Source organism: Salvia hispanica, chromosome 1 (assembly GCF_029641045.1).
Source record: "Salvia hispanica isolate PSC_SH4W2 chromosome 1, Shi_PSC_v1, whole genome shotgun sequence".
In the NCBI taxonomy this organism is placed as follows: domain Eukaryota; kingdom Viridiplantae; phylum Streptophyta; class Magnoliopsida; order Lamiales; family Lamiaceae; genus Salvia; species Salvia hispanica.
Window position 1 is genome coordinate 62,743,849 of NC_142692.1, and position 23,281 is coordinate 62,767,129.

At 35.5% G+C, this 23,281-nt stretch overlaps 1 protein-coding gene across 1 annotated transcript; it reads right to left on the minus strand.

The window, feature by feature from the left end:
* Positions 1-1,588: 1,588 nt before the first annotated feature.
* Positions 1,589-22,808, minus strand: LOC148934335 (uncharacterized). Its single transcript, XM_089062272.1, has 4 exons — positions 22,066-22,808; positions 21,797-21,907; positions 21,330-21,703; positions 1,589-1,644 (listed from the first exon to the last, which is right to left on the minus strand). Exons 1-4 carry the CDS (start codon positions 22,806-22,808, stop codon positions 1,589-1,591), a joined length of 1,284 nt encoding a protein of 427 aa, XP_088918398.1.
* Between the last annotated feature and the right edge of the window lie 473 nt (positions 22,809-23,281).

Sequence of the window (23,281 nt, forward strand, 5' to 3'; positions counted from 1 at the left end):
ATACCAAAGCGTATAACATATGTAATTTTAGAACATAATTTGCATGATCGACATTTTAAAACGAACCAAATCTAGGTCTTATAAATATGCAAAATCCGTATTTATCAAACGTAGGGGTGGCGAAACGGGTAGCGGGTGACAGGTAATTCCTATCCCGACCCGATACCTGACGAGTATCGGGTACTCGCTACCCGATGATTTCGGGAAACAGGGCGGGGTTGGGTAGTATATTTTAGAGTTTTGCGGTTATCAGGAATACCTGATACCCGAGCAGGTAAACCCGATAAACCCGAGAATACCCGACTCTTTCACAGTTAAGGTTTATAAATTTTTAATTTTAATTAATTAGTTTCAAATCTTTAATATCCAATAAACTATATTCTCTAAATTCTAATCTCCTTTTACCTCTCTTCCGATTTCACTTCTAATTTCATTCCGTCTACTCGCCGCATATTTCACCCGCCACCTCCATTGCTCCACGCATATATTAATGTAACAGCACACACATATATAAGTATATATATATATATATATATATATATATGTATTAATGTAACAATACTTGATGTTGATGATGAATAACAATACACAAACATATATTAAAAAAATGTAGTTTCAGGTATAGTTTCGGGTTGGGTACCTGCAGTGTCGGGTACGGGATACCGGATAAAATGCGGAACGGGTATCGGGATTGATATTCTGGCTGAAATCGGGTGCGGGTACCCGAATTGTTGGGTGCGGATACCCGCGAGTACCCGTTTCGCCACCCCTAAATGCACAATTAGTAAGTAAGAGAAAAGAATTGGTGAAGTAAGAGAAAGAAAGAGAAAAAAGAATGAAGTAAGAAAGATAGAGAAAAATTAGTAAAAATATTGATGTTAGTGGATTGCATAATTTCCTTTTTAAAATTAAAAATTAAAAAAATATATTTTTAAGAGATGGACTATAATAGAAATTATTTCTATTATTTAGGGACGAAGTTAGTAAATTTTTACAACTCAAGATTCTCACATAATGGAACTCCAAACAAAATTTTCAATACCACATTCTGTGAGTACAATCACATTGTCCACTTCTTTGTACAGTCAAGATATCGAAGTACGTAAAATTGAAAATTCACATGCCTTTCAAAGAATAATAGTACTTCCTTCATTTCAATGAATCATATTGTTCTTAGAAAACTCAAGAGACATGAGGATCTGGTCACTAGACAAATCTTTATGTTTTTTTGTCTCTAATTTTGTTTTGTAGGTTAATCATCGACTTTATAGTGAGTCTCTCAATCTTGCCCCATCCCACGCACAAATTCTTTTGTTGTTTATTCTATAGGCAGACTCAATACCAAGGACGGACGTTAAGAATTTGTGTGAGTGGAATCAGAGAGGATCAGTGTGTTCTTTGGATAACGATGTTCTATGTGATTATGTGGACCGTTTGGGACATAAGAAATAAAATCACTTTTCAAGAGTTTCAACCCAATTGGGAGTTCGAGAAGAAGCACTTCTCTGGAAACTTGGCACTTGGACTCGAGGTTGGTGCCCCAAATTCTCCTTCTCACCGGAACGAATGAACAATGAGTGGAATTAAGTTAGAGCTTGGAGAGAACCCAAGAATCAACAAAGGAACAAGATCCCATAATGGGTGCTGGAAAGCCAAAGAAGAACTCAAGAAACTACCGCAAGGTAAGCAGAGCTGAACTTGTGCTTGACCTTGCTTTTTTTTGTTCTTGTCTCGATCTTGGGAACTCTCTTTTGGTGACTTATGCCTTGGGTGTCTCTCTTGGGTTTGTGCTCTTTCTGCTAGTTCTTCTCTTTTTTGTTTTGCTCTTGCTGGTTTTGGGCTTGGTGTTTCTGTGTTTGCTCTTTTGGTAGATTGTTAGCTAGTATTTGCCTTGGCTATATTTGTGTTTTTTTTGTTGGATGCTTTGGCTATCGTACTTTAGCTCGCCATAGCTGTAGCCTCGAGCGGCTGTTGTTTCATCAAAAATTTATTAAAAATAGAAATTCATTTATCTCAACTTTATTCTTTCTGTTCGACTTTATTTTCTACATCCATATTCAAAATAAAATTACATAAAATGTATTGTTCAAAAAAGATATCTATCTTTCTTTTAGGACGGATTGAGTACCCCTACTATTGAACAAATATTCATTTTATCACTTTTTAAAAAGAAAGACCTAGATATTTAAAATACTTAATGTGAACTATTGAACAAATATTCATTTTATCACTTTTTAAAAAGAAAGACCTAGATATTTAAAATACTTAATGTGAATCTACTAAGTAATACTTACGAATCTACTATACCCGGCCAATCAATATTATCTTTTCAATTTGGTAAATTTCATGATAAACGTAAAATCATTGTGTTTTAAATTTTTAATGTAGCCAATAAACTAAACTAAAGATTGAAATATAAAAATTAGAACTATCCATAGAATTAACTTTATGTAAATATACAAGAATGCAAATCTTTCACTAATAGTATTACAAGAATAATAAAATTATAAATATAAATTGCGTAGCTGTCTATAATAAACAATATAAAAACTTCAATGTTCGAAATATACCCCATCCGAATTTGTTAAAATCATGTGATGAAAGTGCCACCTTCCATATGATAACGACACGTGTAAACTATTACTAAGGAGTAGTCTATTTTATAGTAGTATTTGAAGCACATGCATGTGCCGTCGACATATTCATTAGGTAACATTAATAAACTTTTTGAGCTTGTGAAATTCGTTTTTCTATGTTGAGTTCATCAAATTTCTTATGTCGTGAGTTTCTTAAGTTTAAAGAGAGAAGTCAAAGTAATAAGCGTATGGTTTGTATATGGCGTCATAGATTAGTAATTAGTAGCAGTAGTAGTAGTACGAATGTCTTTTGGCCACGTTTGATTATCACGATTCTTTTCAAAAAATTAATCTAATTCTTTAAATTTAAAATTCCTATGTTTATTTTAGGTTTTAATTAAATTAGAAAAGTAATCAAAATCTGAACAAGAAATGTACTTTTCAGGACTCTGAATCCTAACTATTCTTAGGTATTCTTTTTCATAATTTTAGGATTTTTACATATTTAATGAAATATAGTATATTTTATATTTTATATTATTATTGTTATTATTATTATTATTATTATTATTATTGTTAATTATAATATTTTAAAAATAATTTAAAATTATAAATTGTAGTACTTAATTTCAAAATAATAAATAACTATGATTAAAATTATTGTAATTATATAACTATATTTTATAATATTTTATAATAATAATTAATAATTTATTAAATAATTAAATACAGTTATATAATCAAATCCTATAATAAATAATAATTATATTTTATAAATTAATAATTAATCAATAAAGTCGTATTGAAATTTTATATTATAAAATTTATTCAACTATAATATACGTAAATAATATAATTATAATAATAATAATTACAATCATATTTATTTTAACAATAAATAAGTATAATACACTGTGTAACTATAATTTTAATTATATTATTATATATTATAATGGGCAATCATATTTAAACTATCCATCATAGTAATAAATATAATAATATAATTATTATGATTTGTAATTAATAATTTATTAAAAACTTTATATTATTATTATTTTTTATAAATAAAAAATAATAAGTATATTTTTAATTTGGTGTTCAAATTAAAATATAAATTTAAAATCTTGATATTTTCCAAACACGGAAAAGTAAAGTTACTAGGAATCATATTCCCGGAATTTATTTTCCCAGGAATAATTTTTCTTGTCAACTTTACTTTCCCGTCAACCAAACATGGCCTTTAAGTATTTTATTATGTTTATATCATTTGATATGGGGGAAAATTTCAATTTTTGGGAGTTACTAGAGTATTAAATTGCAGCAATGTGGTGTAGCTTAAACTTGTAAGTTTTAACTGTATATAAGCATTTGTATCTTAATGAATATTATGCAGAGTATTACTATTAGTTTATTAGAAATAATTAATATCAACGCTGCATTCATCAAAAAGGAAAAAGAATCCAAGAATTGTGACAGTAGAGGAATATAAAATGTCTAGCAATCTGACGATATATGTACAAATAATTTGACACTAGAAATACACTAGTGGCTGTTCGGTTCATGAAACAAAATTGTCTTGAGATACAGTGTAAGATATATTAAAATAGACCTTGGCTTGGATTAAATTAGTCTTATGTATGGTTGTAGAGTAGGGTGGAGAGGAGAATAATGAGGAGAGGGAGATGGACAAATTAGTAGGAGGGGGTGAGGTGAGATGGTTAGTCATGAGATTAGGTGAAAAGGAGTCCATTCAAATGGGCCGAAACAGGCCCAAATCTACAATTGTTAGCTAAAATTTGGTTGAAAATGTGAATGGAGAAGATAAAAGTTATCTTGGGAACCGAACGGGCACTTAGTAAACTGAAAATTAATGTATTTGAAATGAAACATGCTCAAAATTAAAATACTGCTCCCTCCGTCTCATAATATGTCAGGATTGTCAGCATCGGCAAACATTAGTTTGATATTGTCCGCTTTGGGTCAAGCCCGCACGGATTTGTTTTTTGGTCACTCCCAAAAGGCCTCAAACTAATTGGGGTTGGACATGAATTATATACACCTTCCAACTTCCCTCAAATGTCCGATGTGGGATAGGTTTGTACTAACAAACCTCCCCCTCGAACCGAGACCACATCGAAACACATAATGGGCTCCGACTCAGACGGATCGTCGGCCCCACTCAAACATGGGTCTCGCAAATCGGACAGACCCGACGCCAACCTGGCTCTGATACCACTTGTCAGGATTGTCGGCATCGGCAAACATTAGTTTGATATTGTCCACTTTGGGTCAAGCCCGCACGGATTTGTTTTTGGGTCACTCCCAAAAGACCTCAAACTAATTGGGGTTGGACAGGAATGAATACACCTTCCAACTTCCCTCAGACTCCCGATGTGGGATGGAGTTTGTACATAACAAATCTCCCCCTCAAACCAGATCATATCGGGACAGACGCAGTCGACACAAACATGGGTTGCGGCCCGACCCATAGCCACCTAACCTGGCTCTGATACCACTTGTCAGGATTGTCGGCTTCGGCAAACATTAGTTTGATATTGTCCGCTTTGGGTCAAGCCCGCACGGATTTGTTTTTGGGTCACTCCCAAAAGGCCTCAAACTAATTGGGGTTGGACAAGAATTATATACACCTTCCAACTTCCCTTAGACTCTCGACGTGGGATGGAGTTTGTACATAACATAATAGATGTCACACTTTCCTTTTTAGTTTGACCCACAAAAAATGTTACATTTTCTTTTTTGAAAAAAACTCCCTCTCACATTAATATAAATATATACTACTATTTTCTCTCCTCACTCAATACATAAAACAACATCACCTAAAATCTCATGTCAATACCCAAATGTATCATTTATTATGGGACGAAGGGAGTATCTTCTTCTACTAAAAATAGTTTTGACAAATTGTAAACACAAGTTTTAATTCAAATTGGTGAATAAATTTTAAAATTTATCATAAATATACTAACAAATTTTTGTGGAGTATTATAAATTTTGGTTTGCAGTATTCAAAACGCTTTAGATTTGAGGTGTGCTTGTCTTTAAAATAAAACTAATTTAATTTTGAACTCTTATAGGGGTGCAAAACTTTTTAAAACAATATTTTTCACATAACTACTTGTAAGTTAATGTAAAATTTCAAATTTTCATTAATATAATGATATTTTCAGTGCAATATAACGTAATGATTTTATTAGCTAGTCGAGAGACTAAAGACATTTTTTAAAAGAAAAAGAACAATTTTTCTTCGCCGATTCAAATAATAAAAACAATCAAAACCTACGGTGGCGTTCGGTTGCCATGACTAATATCATGAGACTATCCATCTAGGATTAAGTTGTGGGATTATTTTAGTTGGAGGGAGGAGGCTATGACTAATTATCACGAGACTATCCATTTAGATTAAGTTATACTCCTTCCGTTCCCCATTAGGAGTCACACTTCCATTTCTGCACTCGTTTTATAAAAATGATAATAAATAGTTAAAGTGGAGAAATGGTAAAGTAATAGAGAGAATAATGTAGAGAAAACTTTTCATTGAATTATTCTCTCTCTTACTTTACCATGTCTCCACTTTAACTGTTTATTATCATTTTTATAAAACGAGTGCGGAAATGGAGGTGTGACTCCTAATGGGGGACGGAGGGAATATGAGTTAATCTTATGAACCAAACATAATACATATTTAATCATGAGATTTAGTCTTACCAACCGAACACCTCCCCCCTGCGTATATAAAATAGCACGAGTAGTATTAAATAACAAAGCCTGCGTATATAAAATAGTACGAGTAGTATTAAATAACAAAGGATATGGCTCCGTTAAGGCACCATCATGTTAAGGCACCATCTTAAGGAGTAACATAGTAGCAATCAAGGTCACCATCTAAGGGGCTAAACATGAAATAGAATAGACGAATTTGAAATTATATATTGATATCCAATTTCGTCCAAGATATTTGATAACGTCACAGCAATTTTTTTAATATACTTTTTTTGGGTGTCGATACAATTAACTCATTGAGCTCACATCAAATAATTGTAAAATATGGACAGTCAAGTGGAACAACGATGGATGACTAGCTTAATTATTACTACTATTAGGTTTCCTAATCAAATTGTGTTACTTAATTATTAATGTATGCGCCGGCTAATTGATGGGTGAGTATATGTAATACAAATATGCCAATTATTTCGAATTAGACATACACCGAATTTTTACTAACTTATTTTTAGTTATGAAGGAATTGCCAATCGAAAATTTCAGCATTGAAACTTTTCCTTTTATTTGATGGAATAGATAATACTTTGATCTAATTTGTATTTTGGATAATAATCGATTTTAACCTATAGCCTGGGTGTGAGTTCCATCTATTTATTTGACTCATTTTTTCATTGAACATTTTAAAATCAATCTTTTCGCACAATTTTTAAATTTCTTTGATTCCAATACTGTTCATTCGGCGATTTGCTTGAAATAAATATTCCTCGAAAAATTACAGTTGCCAAAAAATGAAAGGAAAAACCGTGTCCAATAATTTAAATGATACTCGAAATGGGAAATATTTTGACATTATCAACAGTAGGTATTGTTGCGTTTGAATAATATAATTACTGTATGTGAGGTGTGAATTAACTGTCGTAGCCGGCAACTTTGAACAATGTATTAATTGAAGTGTATCTTAAATTGTTATAAGTCAATTTATTTAACTGATTGAGTGTAAATATGGGAACATGATAAAAAAAATATTTCACACGGGTTAACTGCTAACTACTAATAAAACAATTCGGATATATAACAAATTAATTTTTGAGTAAAGATAAATTAACAAATATTGTATATACAAATGCCCTTCAAATTTAAATAGAATAAAATCAAAATTATTTTAAATTGATAGCATCATTAATTACATACTTCTATGACTAATTTGACCCTATTTACAATTATAGGAGGAAATCCTTATTAATATTATTTTAAAAACTGTAATTAATTTATTCTTGAAAATAACCATGTGTATTAAAAGATTCACGATATAAATTTAGATAGAATAATCATTTATAATATTTTAATAGAATAGATTTATTTATTTATTTTATTTGAATTATCTAATGATATAAAATTGGATAAAATACCCTTTTATTTCGTATTCCTCTCGTATTATGCCACATATATTTTCAAAGCTGCTAATATTTTATTTTAAATTTCTAACTTAAATTTGCAAGTATTTTGGTACATATTGCTAGATATTTCAAAAGAGAACAAAATTTTTCGTTTGCAAAAAAAAGACCTCTCATTTAAACTTCTTTAATACTATTTCTTTGTAATAATAATTTTTATCTTTTATAAATACTATTTTGCTAGTATATAATATTTTTGTATTTTATATAGTGTAATATCCAATGAAAAGATTTCAAAAATGAAAATTTTATATAATTAAGAAACTATTATTTTTAAATGATATTATGTGGATGTATTGCTATAATATACTTATTAAAAGTATAGGGATCAGATGATGAGAGATTATTTAAATCAGTACTTATAATACAATCTTCTAATGCATAGCTCGTGTTACAAATTGATAAGATCATGAAAAGTTGAAATTATATGATTAATCACTATGATTCTAATATTTCACTAAAATATTTTAATATAAATTTCATAATTATTTATGTAGTGCGGATAGTTTGATGATAGCAACCCGTGGCATAACATGTGACATATCCTTTAGTTGTATGACTACTAAAATATATTTGAAATTATAAGTTTCAAATTATATTCCTTATCACAAATATTAAAATAGTCAAAGAAAGTGAAATAAAATACAATGTACATACGAGATCCAACTAAAAAAAAATACTCTTTATATAATAATTTTTTGAAATAAAAAGATAATTTAAATAAATTTATGAAAATAAGTTAATAAAGAGTACTCCCTTCGTCCCACCAAAGATGACATAATTTTCTTTTTAGTTCGCCACGTCCAAGATTACCATTACCAAATATAGAAACTCATTTATCCCTACTTAACACATAATATAAAATTGCATAAATGTCTGTACCGCCCAAGGAAGAGGTCATCTTTCTTGAGACGAGGGAATATTATTTTATAATAAAAAAACGTTAAGTATTGAAGGGGAGCGGAAATATTGGAGTAATATAGTATCAAAATTGATCTTCAAATAATTTTATAATATATCATTATATTTTTTTCAAATTAAATTTTACTTAATTAATAGTATTAATTTAATTATCAATATTTTCAATGTTTTTTTTTTCTTTTAACTCATTTCATATTTTTTGTTAAAACTTAAAAAAAAACATGATGTATTATATTTGTTTAAATTCTGAAGATAAAAATTTGGTTTAAGATATTAGAGTTCATTCGATAAAAATTTGGTTTAAGATATTATACTTCATACCTTAATTGTCATGGGGGTTATATGTAAAATTAAAGTATAATTAGAATAGGTAACTTCCATAATCATTGCAAATGATAGAAAATGACAAATATACCCCAATTTTGTATATACAATTTTTATTAATTTATCACTATCCTTAATTTTTATACGACCTAGCAGTTGTCACATATATATGTGACAATTAAATAAATAATTAGCGCATGTATTAATGAATATTGTATCGTGTAAAGAAGCATTTACGTAATATAAGCATTATATATATTAAGTATAAATAAAATACATAAAAAAATATTAATATATTAAAAAAGCTTTGCTCATACTAGTATATTAGAAATTTATAATAACCAACCCAAAAACATATATTGACTTAAAAAAATTGACTACTTCACAGCCGGCTACATATCTTTGTATAGTACTCCGATCTACATAAGTTCTGTGTTGATTTAAGTAATCTTTATATACGTGGAGTAGTATTTTTCTTTTCACTTCACTAATTACGAATCTTTAGGTTACGCAAAAGTATTATTTACTCCCTCCGTCTATGAAATAATATCCATCTTTGCTATTTTGATCCATTAACAAAATAATACCACAATTATTTTTTCAATTTTTAGTAAATGAGTCTCACTTTTCACTAACTTATTAAACTCACATTTTATTATAAAATTAATATACAATAATAAAATTAATATACAAAGTGAAATTTATATTCCACTAATTTTTCCTCATATTTTAAAAAACGCGCACCGAAATGTGACACTTTAAATAGGGGACACGTGAATACCAAACCACGATCAGACATTTGCAGCAAATCTAATATGATACATATGAAAATTTTATAATAAAAGAACAAAAAGAAAGCAATTAGCAATAGCATTTGATTGGACAAAACCATAGATCTAAAGAGGCATTTCCTTTTAGTATAAAGATTTGTATAGATATTTCATGTCATACACCATAATCATGTTCTGGTTTAGTTCAAGACATTAATATTCGTATAATTAACTTTTTATTTCTTCATGATATTCATAGCTTTAATCATGTACACACCTTAATTATAATAAGACGCTTTCCTTACAATTAATAAAGCTCCAATTAATAGATCGAGTTTTGACTCATCTGATATGCATGAATGTGGTTGCATATCTTAATTAATACTACTACTAAAAATCTAAATGGTCACTATGCACTAACCCAACAATCCTATTCTCCACCTAATTACAACACAAGTGGATTTGGAAAAGATAAACCGAAAGTTGGATGTTTACAGAAAGGGGAGTGGAAAATTGAAATAAATGAGGAATGATCGATCATACATGGACAAATATGTGGTGGGGAATGCTTTTTTCTCTTTTATGATACATAATTTAGTATTGTATTTAAAGACAATTGAATCCTATGGCAAATTGGTTTCAAGTGCTTTGCGCCCTGTTGTAAAAGCTAACTTTCATGACCCACACAATTCATATTGCCCAACTCTAATTGAACTAGGATCCCACGTTTAATTGGAAATCAGTTAGTCCATTTCCAGTAATATCTTTCCTAAGTTAAGCTATTTGAAAATTATTTTGTCAATTTTGCTTGTTCTTTTATCTCTTAATTTTATAAGAACTATTCCATATGTCCTAGCTAAGATAGACACATTTTTTTTCTCATTTGTTTTGGAAAAATGGTGGAGTAATAAATAGTTTAAGTGTAGAAAAAGTAAATTAAGAGAGAGAATAATGTAGAAGAGACTCTCATCTACGTTATTCTATTTCTTACTTTACTCTATCTCCACCTTAATTATTTATTGTTATTTTTCCCAAACACGTGCGAAAAAGAAACAGTATCAAGAATCTCCTTTTAGAATTTGTGATCTTTTCCTCCAAAACATATCTCAATGGCATTCCTTTACATGTATGTTTCCCCGATGTTTTGGAGTAGTATAGATATAAATTCTTGCATTCATTCAAAACTATTAATTTTATTTCCAATTGTCACTTATAATTATTACTACTTCAATTTAACCTTTTAGTAAGTTAACTTAGGAAACTATATTAGCAACCCACTTATCAAACAAGGCCAGCAAATTGTTGGTATCAAGAATCACCCCAAATATAAATAGATTTATCAAAATATACATCTAAAATGTGTGTTGAAAATAAATGTTGTCATAAATTGTGTGTTGTAAAAGTAGGATGGGTCGCAATTTGTATCAATCTATAAAGGGAGGGCACCCAATGCTGAAGAGATGACATAAGGTTGAATGAATCAAAGTTATGATTGTTGTTAGTCTTCATAGGATAAAATTCCACATCCATTTTGATCTCTCTTAGAATTTAGATTGACACCATCATCTCCATGTGCTCTCTCATTGTACATACAGACGAAAAGAGAAAAAAATGGGGAGAATTGCTTCATGTGAAGAGTGGGCCATTCATTACTCATCGCAAAATATGCACATAGCATCATAGCGCCATATATTTGTGATGAAGACTACTTACTGTAGCTTCTATTCACATGTCTCCAATATTTATATACAAACACATGGATTTCATTCACCTATTCTCACTCTACCCTTATATTATCATATCTTATAAATTTGGACTTTCACGTGATTGATATTATGTGTATCAGTATTACTATCTTTCGGTTATACAATTAAAGTGATTTAATAAAGATTAAGTTTTGGCTAAAAGTGTATTTATTCGTTATGTAAATAAGTTTAGATACCATATGAGATTTTCTATTTAATAAGGGACCGAATAGAAAATAAAGGGGCTTATATTTTATATAAATACTCCATCCGTCTCCAAACAATATGCACTTTGAGTTCGGCACGTGTTTTAATGTAAAATTGGTAAAGTAAGAGAGAGGTAGTAATAAAAAGAAAATTGAAGTATTGTTAGTGGAGAATGAGTCTCACCTCATTAAAAAGAAAACACTTTCCACAATTAGAAAATGCATATTCTTGTGGGACGGAGGGAGTATATGCTAGGTTACGGTCCCCAGACGTCAGAAGAACGATTCGAAATCTCTCTCGGCAGACTATTGCAAAGAACGTCTCTGATCATCTAGAAGATCCATAACCGTTGCAAGGTACGCTTCCGCTCTACAGTTTGTGCTCCTTTTCTGTTGTTCTTGGTTAATCACCATAGAGATCTTTATGTAATTGTTCATTAAATTATTTCAACAAGTGGTATCGATGATTCGCTAAGAGTTGGAAAATTAAAATTAAGATTTTAGTTATTGCTTAGTTAATGAATCCAAAAATATTAGGGTTTATGTTTTATGGATTGATTTGACTGTTTTAAGGATGAATTGACCGAGAATTGTACTCCCTCCGTTTCATAGTAATGGAGACGTTTCTTTTCGGCCCTACGGAGATTAAGAAAAATTGTGTTAGGTGAGTTAAGTAAATGGAGAGTAAAGTGAAAAATGAAAAAGATAGAGAAATGAAGAGAATAAAGTAAGAGAAAGTAAAGTAAGTGTGGAAAAATGTGTTGACTTTTACTAAATAGAAAAATGACTTTATTACTATGGAACAGAGGGAGTATGATTATTCTTTATTTGTATTCCACGGTTCTTTCAATTATTTATGGTAAAAAACCATCAATGATTTAATTGATTATGCACATATACAAGAACTTGCTTTTGGGCTAATGAATTGATTTCATTTATGTCGTTGTCTTTTGATAAAAGAGATCGTTATGCCGACTTTATTGATTGTTTATGTAATTTGTGAATACAAGTTTTTGGTTTGAGTCACACATCTCGTTGCTATTTCAATTTAACTGATTTGACGCCTATTTGAGAAACAAGGAATTAAGTAGCGATAATAATCATGCACGCCTACAGTATAATTGTTTTGGTTGGTTAACTGAGATTTGCAAACTTATGAATGTTTTAAATTGATGTTTTATGAAAATCATTTTCACCGCCGCTTCGTGGCTACATGATTAAGAATTCTTATTACGAGTTTGTGCTTCCTGTAAAGAATTGTGAATGAATTGAACTCTATATTCTTGTACTTAAATATATGGGAATGAGAGATTTATTTTTTGGTCATACACATACATAAATTTTTGGTGAATGATTTGAGAGTTCATTCATGTTTGTTTTAGTTGTCTTGTTTATTTTGGTTAATTCATGAATTTAGAGTTTGTATTTTGTGGAGAAGTGTTGAGCATATCACCTTCTGCCATGACACCAGAACTCATAGCTTGTTTTGGGGCATCTAATTATTGAATATGGCTGTGAAATTTTGTCACTAGGCTGCATATTGTTAAAGGTAGTGAAAGACCACTAAAGTTATGTCATGACAATAACCCTGCAATATTATATTCCAAAAACAATAGGAGCTTCCTGGTTGTAAAATAAAAGGTTCGGAATGGACAAATACTTATAGATCATAAGGTAACGGATTTGATAAATAGCAAATCCGCTCACTAAGGGACTATCAACCAAGGTCTTTCATTGGCATGTAGCCCAAATGGGTGTTATGTCATTTAAGAATGTTCTCGTATTGTAACAGCCCGCCCTCCTAGGGTACAATAAATGCGGCGGCTGCTACCCAAAAACCGACTCGAAAGAAGTAAACATAGGCTAGGGTTTCATTTAAAGAGTACTGACCAAAGAAACGAAGGAAATATCAGAGTATTTAATGCAACAACTTAACCTAGAAACTTAAATAGGTAAACAAAAGGGAGTTTTATAAATGACGATCAAAACTTAAGAGAATGACATAGGTTTCAAGATAACGTCACGAGAAAAGTATAAGGCCTCAGAAACGAAGAAGAGTGCCAATCAACCAAATCAATATCAGAGTATTAGAACTTAGCGGAAAACGACCAAGAGAAAAAGCATAGCTATGTATGGAGACACAACTACACTTAGAGTTCAACATATCCATTAATTAATTGAGCTGCTCAACACCCGCCACCGCTCGTCATCATTCAACCTGCACATAGGAAAAACACATGCAGGGCTGAGTATTTTGAAATACTCAGTGAGCTCGTTGCCAAAACATTTTATTCGAAAGTTATGCCACCCTTACCAAGTGAACTCGAGTTTTAAGCAGTTAAGAGAAATATCACGAGTATCACAAAATATTTTCCATAGACTGGCCAGTCAAAATAACTCCCCATTTTCTCATCAAATTCCACAATCACATATCACAATCTTTCCATGGTGCGACGAAAGCGTGGCCACGCTTTTCGCCCACGAGACCGGCCGACTAGCTAGGACGGCTCCCGATCCCCTTGTGTACACAGCCTGGTAGGGTTTGCGGCCCATACTCAGACCCGAATTCGTATATCATATCCATAGCCCTATAGCCCAATGGAGAGAACTCACAAACTAGGCATCAGGCACACAATCTCACAATAAAACAAACATAGGCATGGCATAACAGTTAAACCACCCTTATAGCTCCGATAATTATCTTTGACAAAATAAAAGAGAGTTTTTTAGAGTAAAGCTCACCTCGACTGCTTAGATTTCAAGTAGTTTCGCTTTTCCGTTGTCTGGCTTCGCAACCGAGGTTTCACCTTTAAATTCACATAGGCACATATTCACAAATTATTATGCATGTCTCGTTACTTCCCTCTTTCCCATCGATTCAACTTAATCTTCATAACTTATAAATTTCAAGTCACACTCATCATAAATTACTAATTTCAAGTCACGCTTAGCATACATATATATCTTAGCATCTCAACCCTAGATCTGTAACGACCCGCCCATCTAGGGTATAATAAATGCGGCGATCGTTATCTAAACAGACTTAAATGCATCAAAAATCATGGGCTAGGGTTCCATTTGAAAAGAGATTTTCACCAAAGCATTTAATGAACAATTTAATAGGAAAAGAATTTATGCTTTAGCAAAGAAAACCAATAAAAGGCTATCACCATAAATGCTCCAAAGTAGCAAAGGTTCCAAAATATTTCCAAGTGTTCTATACCCAAAATATACCCACGAAATAACAGAATAGAAGTATTTATCCCAACAAAAGATCACAGTTTTCATAATCAATAGCGGAAGCGACCAAGAAAGAAGTGAGGCTATGTATGAGGACACAACGACACCTTAAGTACCAACAGATCATTTTATTATTCTCTACTCAACACCGCCGCCCGCTCGTCACCACTCAACCTGCACATAAGGAAAACACATGCAGGGCTGAGTACGATAATCATACTCAATGGGCTCATTGCCGAAAACAGTTTTTATCACAAATATAGTTATTATCATGCCATTTTCAAGTGTCCGTCGGGGTTTTAACTTTAGAAAGACCCGAGGCACCAAAATATCTTCTTTCTCAAATATCACGGTCGCGCAACCATTTTTCTCATAGACGTTTACCATATCCTCATTCTACATGACAAGGAATGCGGCCGCAATCCAGGTCACTAGACCGGCCGACCCGTACGCCAGCACTCGGTCTAACATTGGTGTACACTAACCCAAGTAGAGTTTGCGGCTCTACGAGGATCCGAATTCGATTATAACAATAGTGGCATAGCCACGAGGGATAGGCACGACAAAACAAATCAAGGCATGATAACACATCTTTCATTCTCATCAATATCAGTTTAGGACAATGTCCTTATTTTAAAAGAAAGCCCACCTCGTAGGTTTAGCTCGATAGAATTCTCTTCTCCTCGTTTATCACGCTGAGAGCGCGAAGTATCACCTTTAAATTAGGCGTATCACAAATCAGATTCAATCATTGATTTCAAATCATGCATGTCTCTCATATTTCCCCTTTTTCCCATCGATTATTTTCAAATCATCAATCAAAATCAAAGTATGATTAACATACCATTTTTATTTAAATACTCATTCTAAAATCACCAATAATTCGTATCACGCATGAGTGTTCCACACACATAACACACGCATACGAACACAACAATTGTGCACACCGATCGAGGCGTGCACACACACACACTCTCGGCCACACACACACACACACATCCATGCATCCCAAAATTCATCAATTTATTTCCCCTTCACTCATCTAAATGCATGTGGACTCAAGAATACCGATTAATCGGTAGAAGAAGAGGAGATCAATATTTAAAGTACCTTTTCCAAAAGAACGAACGGTAGAAACAAGGAATTAGTCTTGATTCTTCAATAATCTCTTGAATTTCACTTGAATTCTTCTCAATTGATGAAGAAATCTTGAAGAAACTTGAAGAAAACTTGGAGAAAGTGGAGGAGTAATTTTCGAAAATAATGGGGAGAGTGGGCGCCGGTTTCTTGATCTCTAGGGTTTAGGATCTCTCCTATTTATAGAGTGCCAAAATAATATCCCAATAATTAATTAAATAAAAGATTTGGGAGAGATATTGGGGAAGTGGCGTTGAATTGGTTGAGAAGAAGGAGGATTTCGAAAATTATAGGCTATTTATTTAGCCTATAATTAAATTCAGATATTTTACGGAGTAGAATAATATATCACGGAGCAAGAAAATAATAATATTCCTCCCCAATTAAAAGGAAATAGGCGTGACTTTTTCAACTCCTCCAAGAGATTTGAATTTCAAATCCTAATTTAATTAGGATATGCAATATCTTCTTAGATTTGGCAAGATATGCTAGGATATTTTAGCATATTTATATTTATTCATGGAATAGAATAAATAAGGAATCAAATAAATAAAATAATTCTCTCTTTTCCAAATTATGAGATTTTCGAAAATCTCATGGGAATAAATCAAGGTGGAGTTCGAAAATTCCATGTAGGAATTATAGAGTATTTGGACTTTGGATTTAATTTGGATAATTATCCCAAACAAATAATTAAATCCAAGAAAAATATTATTTCTTCTCCAATAATCATGATGGCCGAAAATTCCACATAACAAATATGTTCCTATTTAATTCTCACTCATCCCTTAGGAAAATAATTTCCCACAATTATATTACTCCGCATCAAAAAATTCACATTTTCAAATCAATCATCTCTTCACTTTCACTTCATTTTCTCATCGTATTGACCTTTCAACGGCCACATCATTTTTCCACATCTTTGACTATTCAATAGCCACGTCAACATTTCAACAAGTTGACTATTCAACTCAAACTCCATTCTCATACGCAATTAGGTCATAAAGACACTTATGCAATTAATCACTCCTCAAATAATTCACATATCATAGCATTTAAGGCATTTAATGCAAAAATTTTATAACCCGAAAATTAGGGTTTGAAAAAGTGGGGCGTTACAAGATCTATCATCATATGTCATACAAAAGTATTTAGCCATCAAGCACACACTACACAACACACACTCACACGCATAACACACACACACGGCACACACACCTCACACACTCTTGGCACACACACACACACACACATGTGTTCCCATATCCCTTCTTATCCCTTTTTCACTCAATTAATATGCATGAAGGTTCAAGAACACCGATTAAATCGGTTGGAAGAAAAAGAAAAGAAGGGGTAGAAGAAGAACAACATAACTCTTAAGCAAAAATACCTTTTTAGAGAAAATAAATCGGTAGAAATAAAGTAGAGACTTGGTTCTTCAATATCCTCGGATTAAACTTCGATTTCTTCTCAAAAGATGAAGGATTTATGGAGTAAAGTGGAAGAAAATTGAGAGAGTGAATGGGGGTGAAGTTTTCGAAAATATGGGGGCTAGGGTTGGGGGTTTTGGTTCTTATTTATAGAGTCCAATGAGATCTTTAGGTAATACGAATAGAATATTTGGTAATATCTTTTGCCTTATAAATAAATAGAATAAAATAATGTTGTGGAGTAGGGAAGAAGAATTAACAAAAATAGATTATGGTAATATTCTCAAATTTTCGAAAATATGCTTAGGGGATTAGCCATGGTTTTGTTTTTGGTATATTTTCCAAGTAGAATAAAATATCATGGAGCAAAAATAAAAATAAGGAAACTCCTCCATGAAGCAAGGTAAGGGACGATTTCTAGCCTTTTAAATAAGGCATGGATTTCTTGAATATTGACTAAAATCAAGTAAGACAAGATCTCTTGAAGTATGGAAAGATTTGGTAGAATAATTAAATTCTAGGTATGGAAGGAATCAAACAAGGGATTAACTAAAATAAAATAATTCTTTCCTTCCCATAATTAAGTGATTTTCGAAAATCACTAAGGTAACAAGGGGGCTCGATTTTTACATCTCTAAACAAGGAAATAATTGGTTCTTGGAATTTAATTTGGATAAATATCCCAAGGATTAAATAAATTCCGGAAAAAATAGAAATTCTCTTAAAAAGGGTCTAGGGTTCGAAAATCACAAGAATTTGGGTGACAAGTATTTATGGAAATTTTCTCTAATATACTCACTCACCCTTAAACAAATAATTTACCACATAAATCACACAAATAAATAAATCACATGCCACATCATTAAGTCAAATAGTTTGACTTTTCAAACTTTCACACAAACCCTAAACATAATTCGACAATATCACCTCGTGAAATAACTGCATTCTCGATGCCACGTCATCAACAATAAATTCTAGGGCTCAAAAATTAGGGTTCTAAAATCCGGGATGTTACATCCTACCATCCTACCACACTTAGAAAAATTTCGTCCCGAAATTTGGTACCTTTTACGGAAAGAGTTCCGGGTAAAGCTCTATCATCTTATCCTCATGCTCCCACGTGGCTTCCTCGGGCCCGTGGTTTCTCCATTGGATTTTCATGAAGGCAGTGGTTTTATTTCTCAAGGTTTGGACCTTTCGATCTAAGACTAACTGGGGTTGCTCCTCGTAGCTTAGATCCGGGCTTACAGCAATATCCTCGTAACGAATAACATGCTTCGGATCGAACACATACTTTCGCAACTGCGACACATGAAAGACGTTGTGCACGTTCCCAAGGCTGGGCGGCAGCGCTAAACGATAAGCTACGGGTCCTACATCTTCTAGAATTTCGTACGGTCCGATAAATCACGGTTTCAGTTTGCCTTTGACTCCAAAACGCGTTATCCCTTTCGACGGGGATACCTTGAGGAAAACTTTATCACCAGCGTGGAACTGTAGGTCCGTCCGTCGAACGTCAGCGTACGACTTCTGTCTGTCCTGAGCTTCCTTCATTCGCGTGCGGATTCGTCGAACGATTTCGACCATTTCTTCAACTGCATCGAGTCCGAGCGCTCTTCGTTCGCCAACTTCATCCCAGTAGAGCGGAGATCTACACTTTCTTCCATAGAGTGCTTCATATGGCGCCATGCCGATCGTTGCTTGAAAGTTGTTGTTGTATGCGAACTCGATCAATGGGAGTGCGGTCTCCCAACTTCCTCCTCGGTCGAGCACCACGGCTCTTAACATATCCTCGAGAGTTAGTATCGTCCTCTCGGATTGTCCATCGGACTGGGGGTGAAAAGCGGTACTGAAGTTTAATCGAGTTCCTAGTTCGCGTTGTAGGCTAATCCAGAATTTCGAAGTGAACTTCGGGTCACGATCAGACATAATCGTCACTGGGACTCCATGTAATCGCACGATCTCTTGAATGTAGATCCGAGCTAACCTATCCGATCCATGGGTTACGGGGATTGGTATGAAATGCGCGCTCTTGGTAAGTCGATCGATGATCACCCAGATCGCGGTGTTCCCTTTGAGGGTCCTTGGTAACGCCGTCACGAAGTCCATGGCGATGTGCTCCCATTTCCACTCGGGTATCTCCAGCGGTTGTAGCTTCCCGTACGGCCGTTGGTGTAAGGCTTTCACCTGTTGACAGGCTAAGCAGCGCTCCACGAAAGCTGCGACGTATCTTTTCATGCCGTTCCACCAAAAGGATTTCTTCAGATCTTGGTATATCTTCGTGCTCCCGGGGTGAGCAGTGTATGGGGTTTCGTGCGCTTCGCTCAAGATTTCGTTCCTAAGACTCTCGTCGTTCGGCACGCACAGTCTCCCTTTAAAGGTAAGAGCGTTATCGGAAGCCTCACTAAAACTTCCGGACTCACCGGTTCTCACTTCGACTCGAATCTCTTCTAATTTCTCGTCTAGTCGCTGTGCTGCAACGATCCTCGTTCTTAGATCAGGTTCTACTACTAACGCGGCGAGTCGACCTTTAACGGTATCGGATGTTCTAACTACCTCTATACGCAACTTACTCAACTCTCGCACTAAACCTTCCTCTTCCGTTAGAAAAACAGCGAGTTGCGAATGGTCCCTACGGCTTAAAGCGTCTGCTACCACGTTCGCCTTGCCAGGGTGGTAGTTGATGCCACAATCGTAGTCCTTTAGCAGCTCGAGCCACCTCCGTTGTCGCATGTTCAGGTCCTTCTGCTCGAAGAAGTACTTCAAACATTTATGGTCCGTAAAGATCTCACACCTTACTCCGTAGAGATGGTGCCTCCAAATCTTTAGGGCATGTACTACGGCGGCTAACTCTAGATTGTGGGTAGGGTAGTTCAGCTCGTGCGGTTTCAACTGTTGCGACGCGTAAGCGATCACTTTGTTGTTCTGCATCAACACGCATCCTAATCCGACTTTCGAAGCGTCGGTGTAAACTACGTAATTCGCTCCTGGTTCCGGCACGGCCAACACTGGTGCTGTGGTCAGTTTCTCCTTCAAAAGCTGGAAACTCGCTTCACACTCCGGCGTCCAGTTCACCTTGATTCCTTTCTTGAGCTGCTGGGTCATCGGCCTCGCGATCTTGGAAAACCCTTCTATGAACCTACGGTAGTATCCTGCCAGACCTAGGAAACTTCGGATCTCGTTCGGCGTCGAGGGTGACTTCCACTGTTGCACAGCTTCGACCTTGGCGGGGTCCACTCGGATTCCTTCTGCTGACACGATGTGTCCTAAAAAGTTGACTTCCTTCAGCCAGAACTCACACTTGCTGAATTTGGCGTACAGCTTCTCCTTCCTCAACGTCTCCAGCGCGATCCGTAGGTGTTCCGCGTGTTCCTTTTCGTCCTTCGAGTAGACTAAGATATCATCTATGAACACTAAAACGAACGTATCTAGGTACGGGTGGAAAACGCGGTTCATCAAGTCCATGAACACGGCTGGGGCGTTGGTTAGACCGAACGGCATCACGACGAACTCATAGTGACCATATCTGGTACGAAACGCGGTTTTAGGGATATCCTCCTTTCGCACTTTCAGCTGGTGGTATCCTGACTTCAGATCCATCTTAGAGAACACTCCGGCTCCTCGGAGTTGATCGAACAGGTCATCTATCCTCGGCAAAGGGTATTTGTTCTTGAGGGTCAATTTGTTCAACTTTCTATAGTCGATACACATTCTCATTGACCCATCTTTCTTCTTAACGAAGAGCACCGGGGCTCCCCATGGCGAAACACTGGGCCTAACGAAACCTAAGTCCATGAGCTCTTGCAGTTGGATCTTTAACTCCTCCAACTCCTTCGGTGCCATGCGGTACGGCGCCTTTGATATGGGTGCGGCTCCAGGTTCAAGGTCGATCGTAAAATCTAACTGCCTATCGGGCGGCAGTCCGGGTAACTCCTCGGGAAAGACATCGGGAAATTCTCGTACGACAACAACGTCTTCAAGCCTTGCTTCCTCCTTCTCTTCTCCGTGGAGATAGACAAGGTAGGCCGGGCGTCCTTTCTTCAGCATAGCAGTGGCTTGTAACGCAGAGACTACAGCGATTCGTCGGTTCATCGAGATTCCGTGGTACACGGCGGGTTCCACACCCGGGGTTTGTAGGGTTATCTGTCGCTTCTTACAACTAATCGTCGCAAAGTTCGCGGTTAACCAGTCCATTCCTAGGATTACGTCAACGTCTCTCATCGCCATAACTCGCAGGTCGTGAGCAACTAACTTAAGTTCTCCTAATACGATTTCTATGTTCAAGCAAAAGCGGGAAATCTCTACTAGTCCTCCTACTGGTGAGGACACCGTCATCCCATGTTCACATTTTCTAGTAGGCAAGCTAAGGGTATGACACATAACTCAGAGATGAACGAATGAGATGCGCCCGTGTCAAACAAAACAACAATAGGGGTATCAAGGATTTCGCCTATACCTGCTAGATTTCCACTCTCGGGCTTTCCTTGCTCGACCTTGGGCTGCTTCTGCTCTATAGCGTACGCTCTAGCCGGGGCGGGAAGTCTGGGGCGGACAGGCTGTTGTAGCCGCAGTGGCTGGTTCCGGTTCGCTCCTGAGCCCGTAGGTGGCGCCCTCGGCTGCTGACGGAAACTCTGTTGGTTCTGCCTTGACCCGGTTCCTACATTCCTACTCGGACACTCCCTAGAGAAATGACCGTTCCCTCCGCAGTTGAAGCACCTAGTTGGGTTCGGTCCTCTATACTCCCCGAAATGGTATCTGGCGCAGACGTTACACTGTGGCAGTCTGGCACGGGGGTTGTTCCTTGGGTTGTACGATGTCTGTACTCCTCCGTATGGCGGCCTGCTCTGAGTGGGGCGGTATCGCCTGTTGTCGTAGGGGACCCTATTCTCCTCCCATCTCCTCTTATCGTGGTTAGGACGTGGCTGGGGTAATGTCATTGCGGTGTTCCCCGCGCTCCTCTCCTTTGGCATCGCTGCCTCCACATCAAGGGCGAGGGCTAGCGCCTCGGCGTACGTAAGGGTTCCGCGGACTGCTAACGCCATCCTAATCTCGTGCCTAAGGCCCTCACGAAACTTCTCAGCCAACTTCTCATCGGTGTCGGTTTGTTCCGGCGCATAACGGGTCATGTCACAGAGTGCACGGTCGTATTCGGCTACGGTCAGACGTCCTTGGGTAAGGTTCTGAAACTCAGCGGCTTTTGCCTTGCGGTAGCTCTTGGGTACGTACTTGCTGTAGACCTCGGTCTTGAATTCTTCCCAAGTCATCTCGTCTATGCGATCCTAGGACATGGTCTTCAGTTTAGTGTCCCACCCAAAATCGGCGGATCCAGTCAGCTGATGCGTCACGCAGATCATCTTCTCCGCATCGTTGCACACTAAGGTTCGGAAGATGCGTTCTAAGGCTCGTATCCAAGTTTCGGCCTTGGCAGGCTCACCCATCCCATCGAAGGTAGGAGGTTTTTGATCAAAGAAAAGCTTCACGACTTCCCTATCTACTCGTGGAGGTGGTGGTGGCGACGGCGGTCTTGGTTGGGTCACACTCTCTTCTACCGAAGCCTGGGAGGTAGGTTCCTCGTTCCTCACGTTGCGTCTAGGCGGCATTCTGATTTATCACACTCGATTCGTTAGCGTACTTATTTAAAACTCAAGGCAGTTATAGGGTACTTTTTGAAAAGAAGGAAAAGGAATCTTTAACTCATTCACAATTAGGGTCTAAAGAAAGACCACGCAAAACAGTT

Bases quoted from the DNA above. Each gene is read 5' to 3' on its own strand.
- LOC148934335 (XM_089062272.1), bottom strand. From the start codon at position 22,808: ATGACTTGGGAAGAATTCAAGACCGAGGTCTACAGCAAGTACGTACCC. The intron at 21,908-22,065 runs GTACGCTATAGA...TCATACCCTTAG, and splicing joins CTTCCCGCCCCGGCTAGAGC to CTTGCCTACTAGAAAATGTG. The intron at 1,645-21,329 runs GTTTCGTTAGGC...TTGGCTTTCCAG, and splicing joins GCAAGAGCTCATGGACTTAG to CACCCATTATGGGATCTTGT.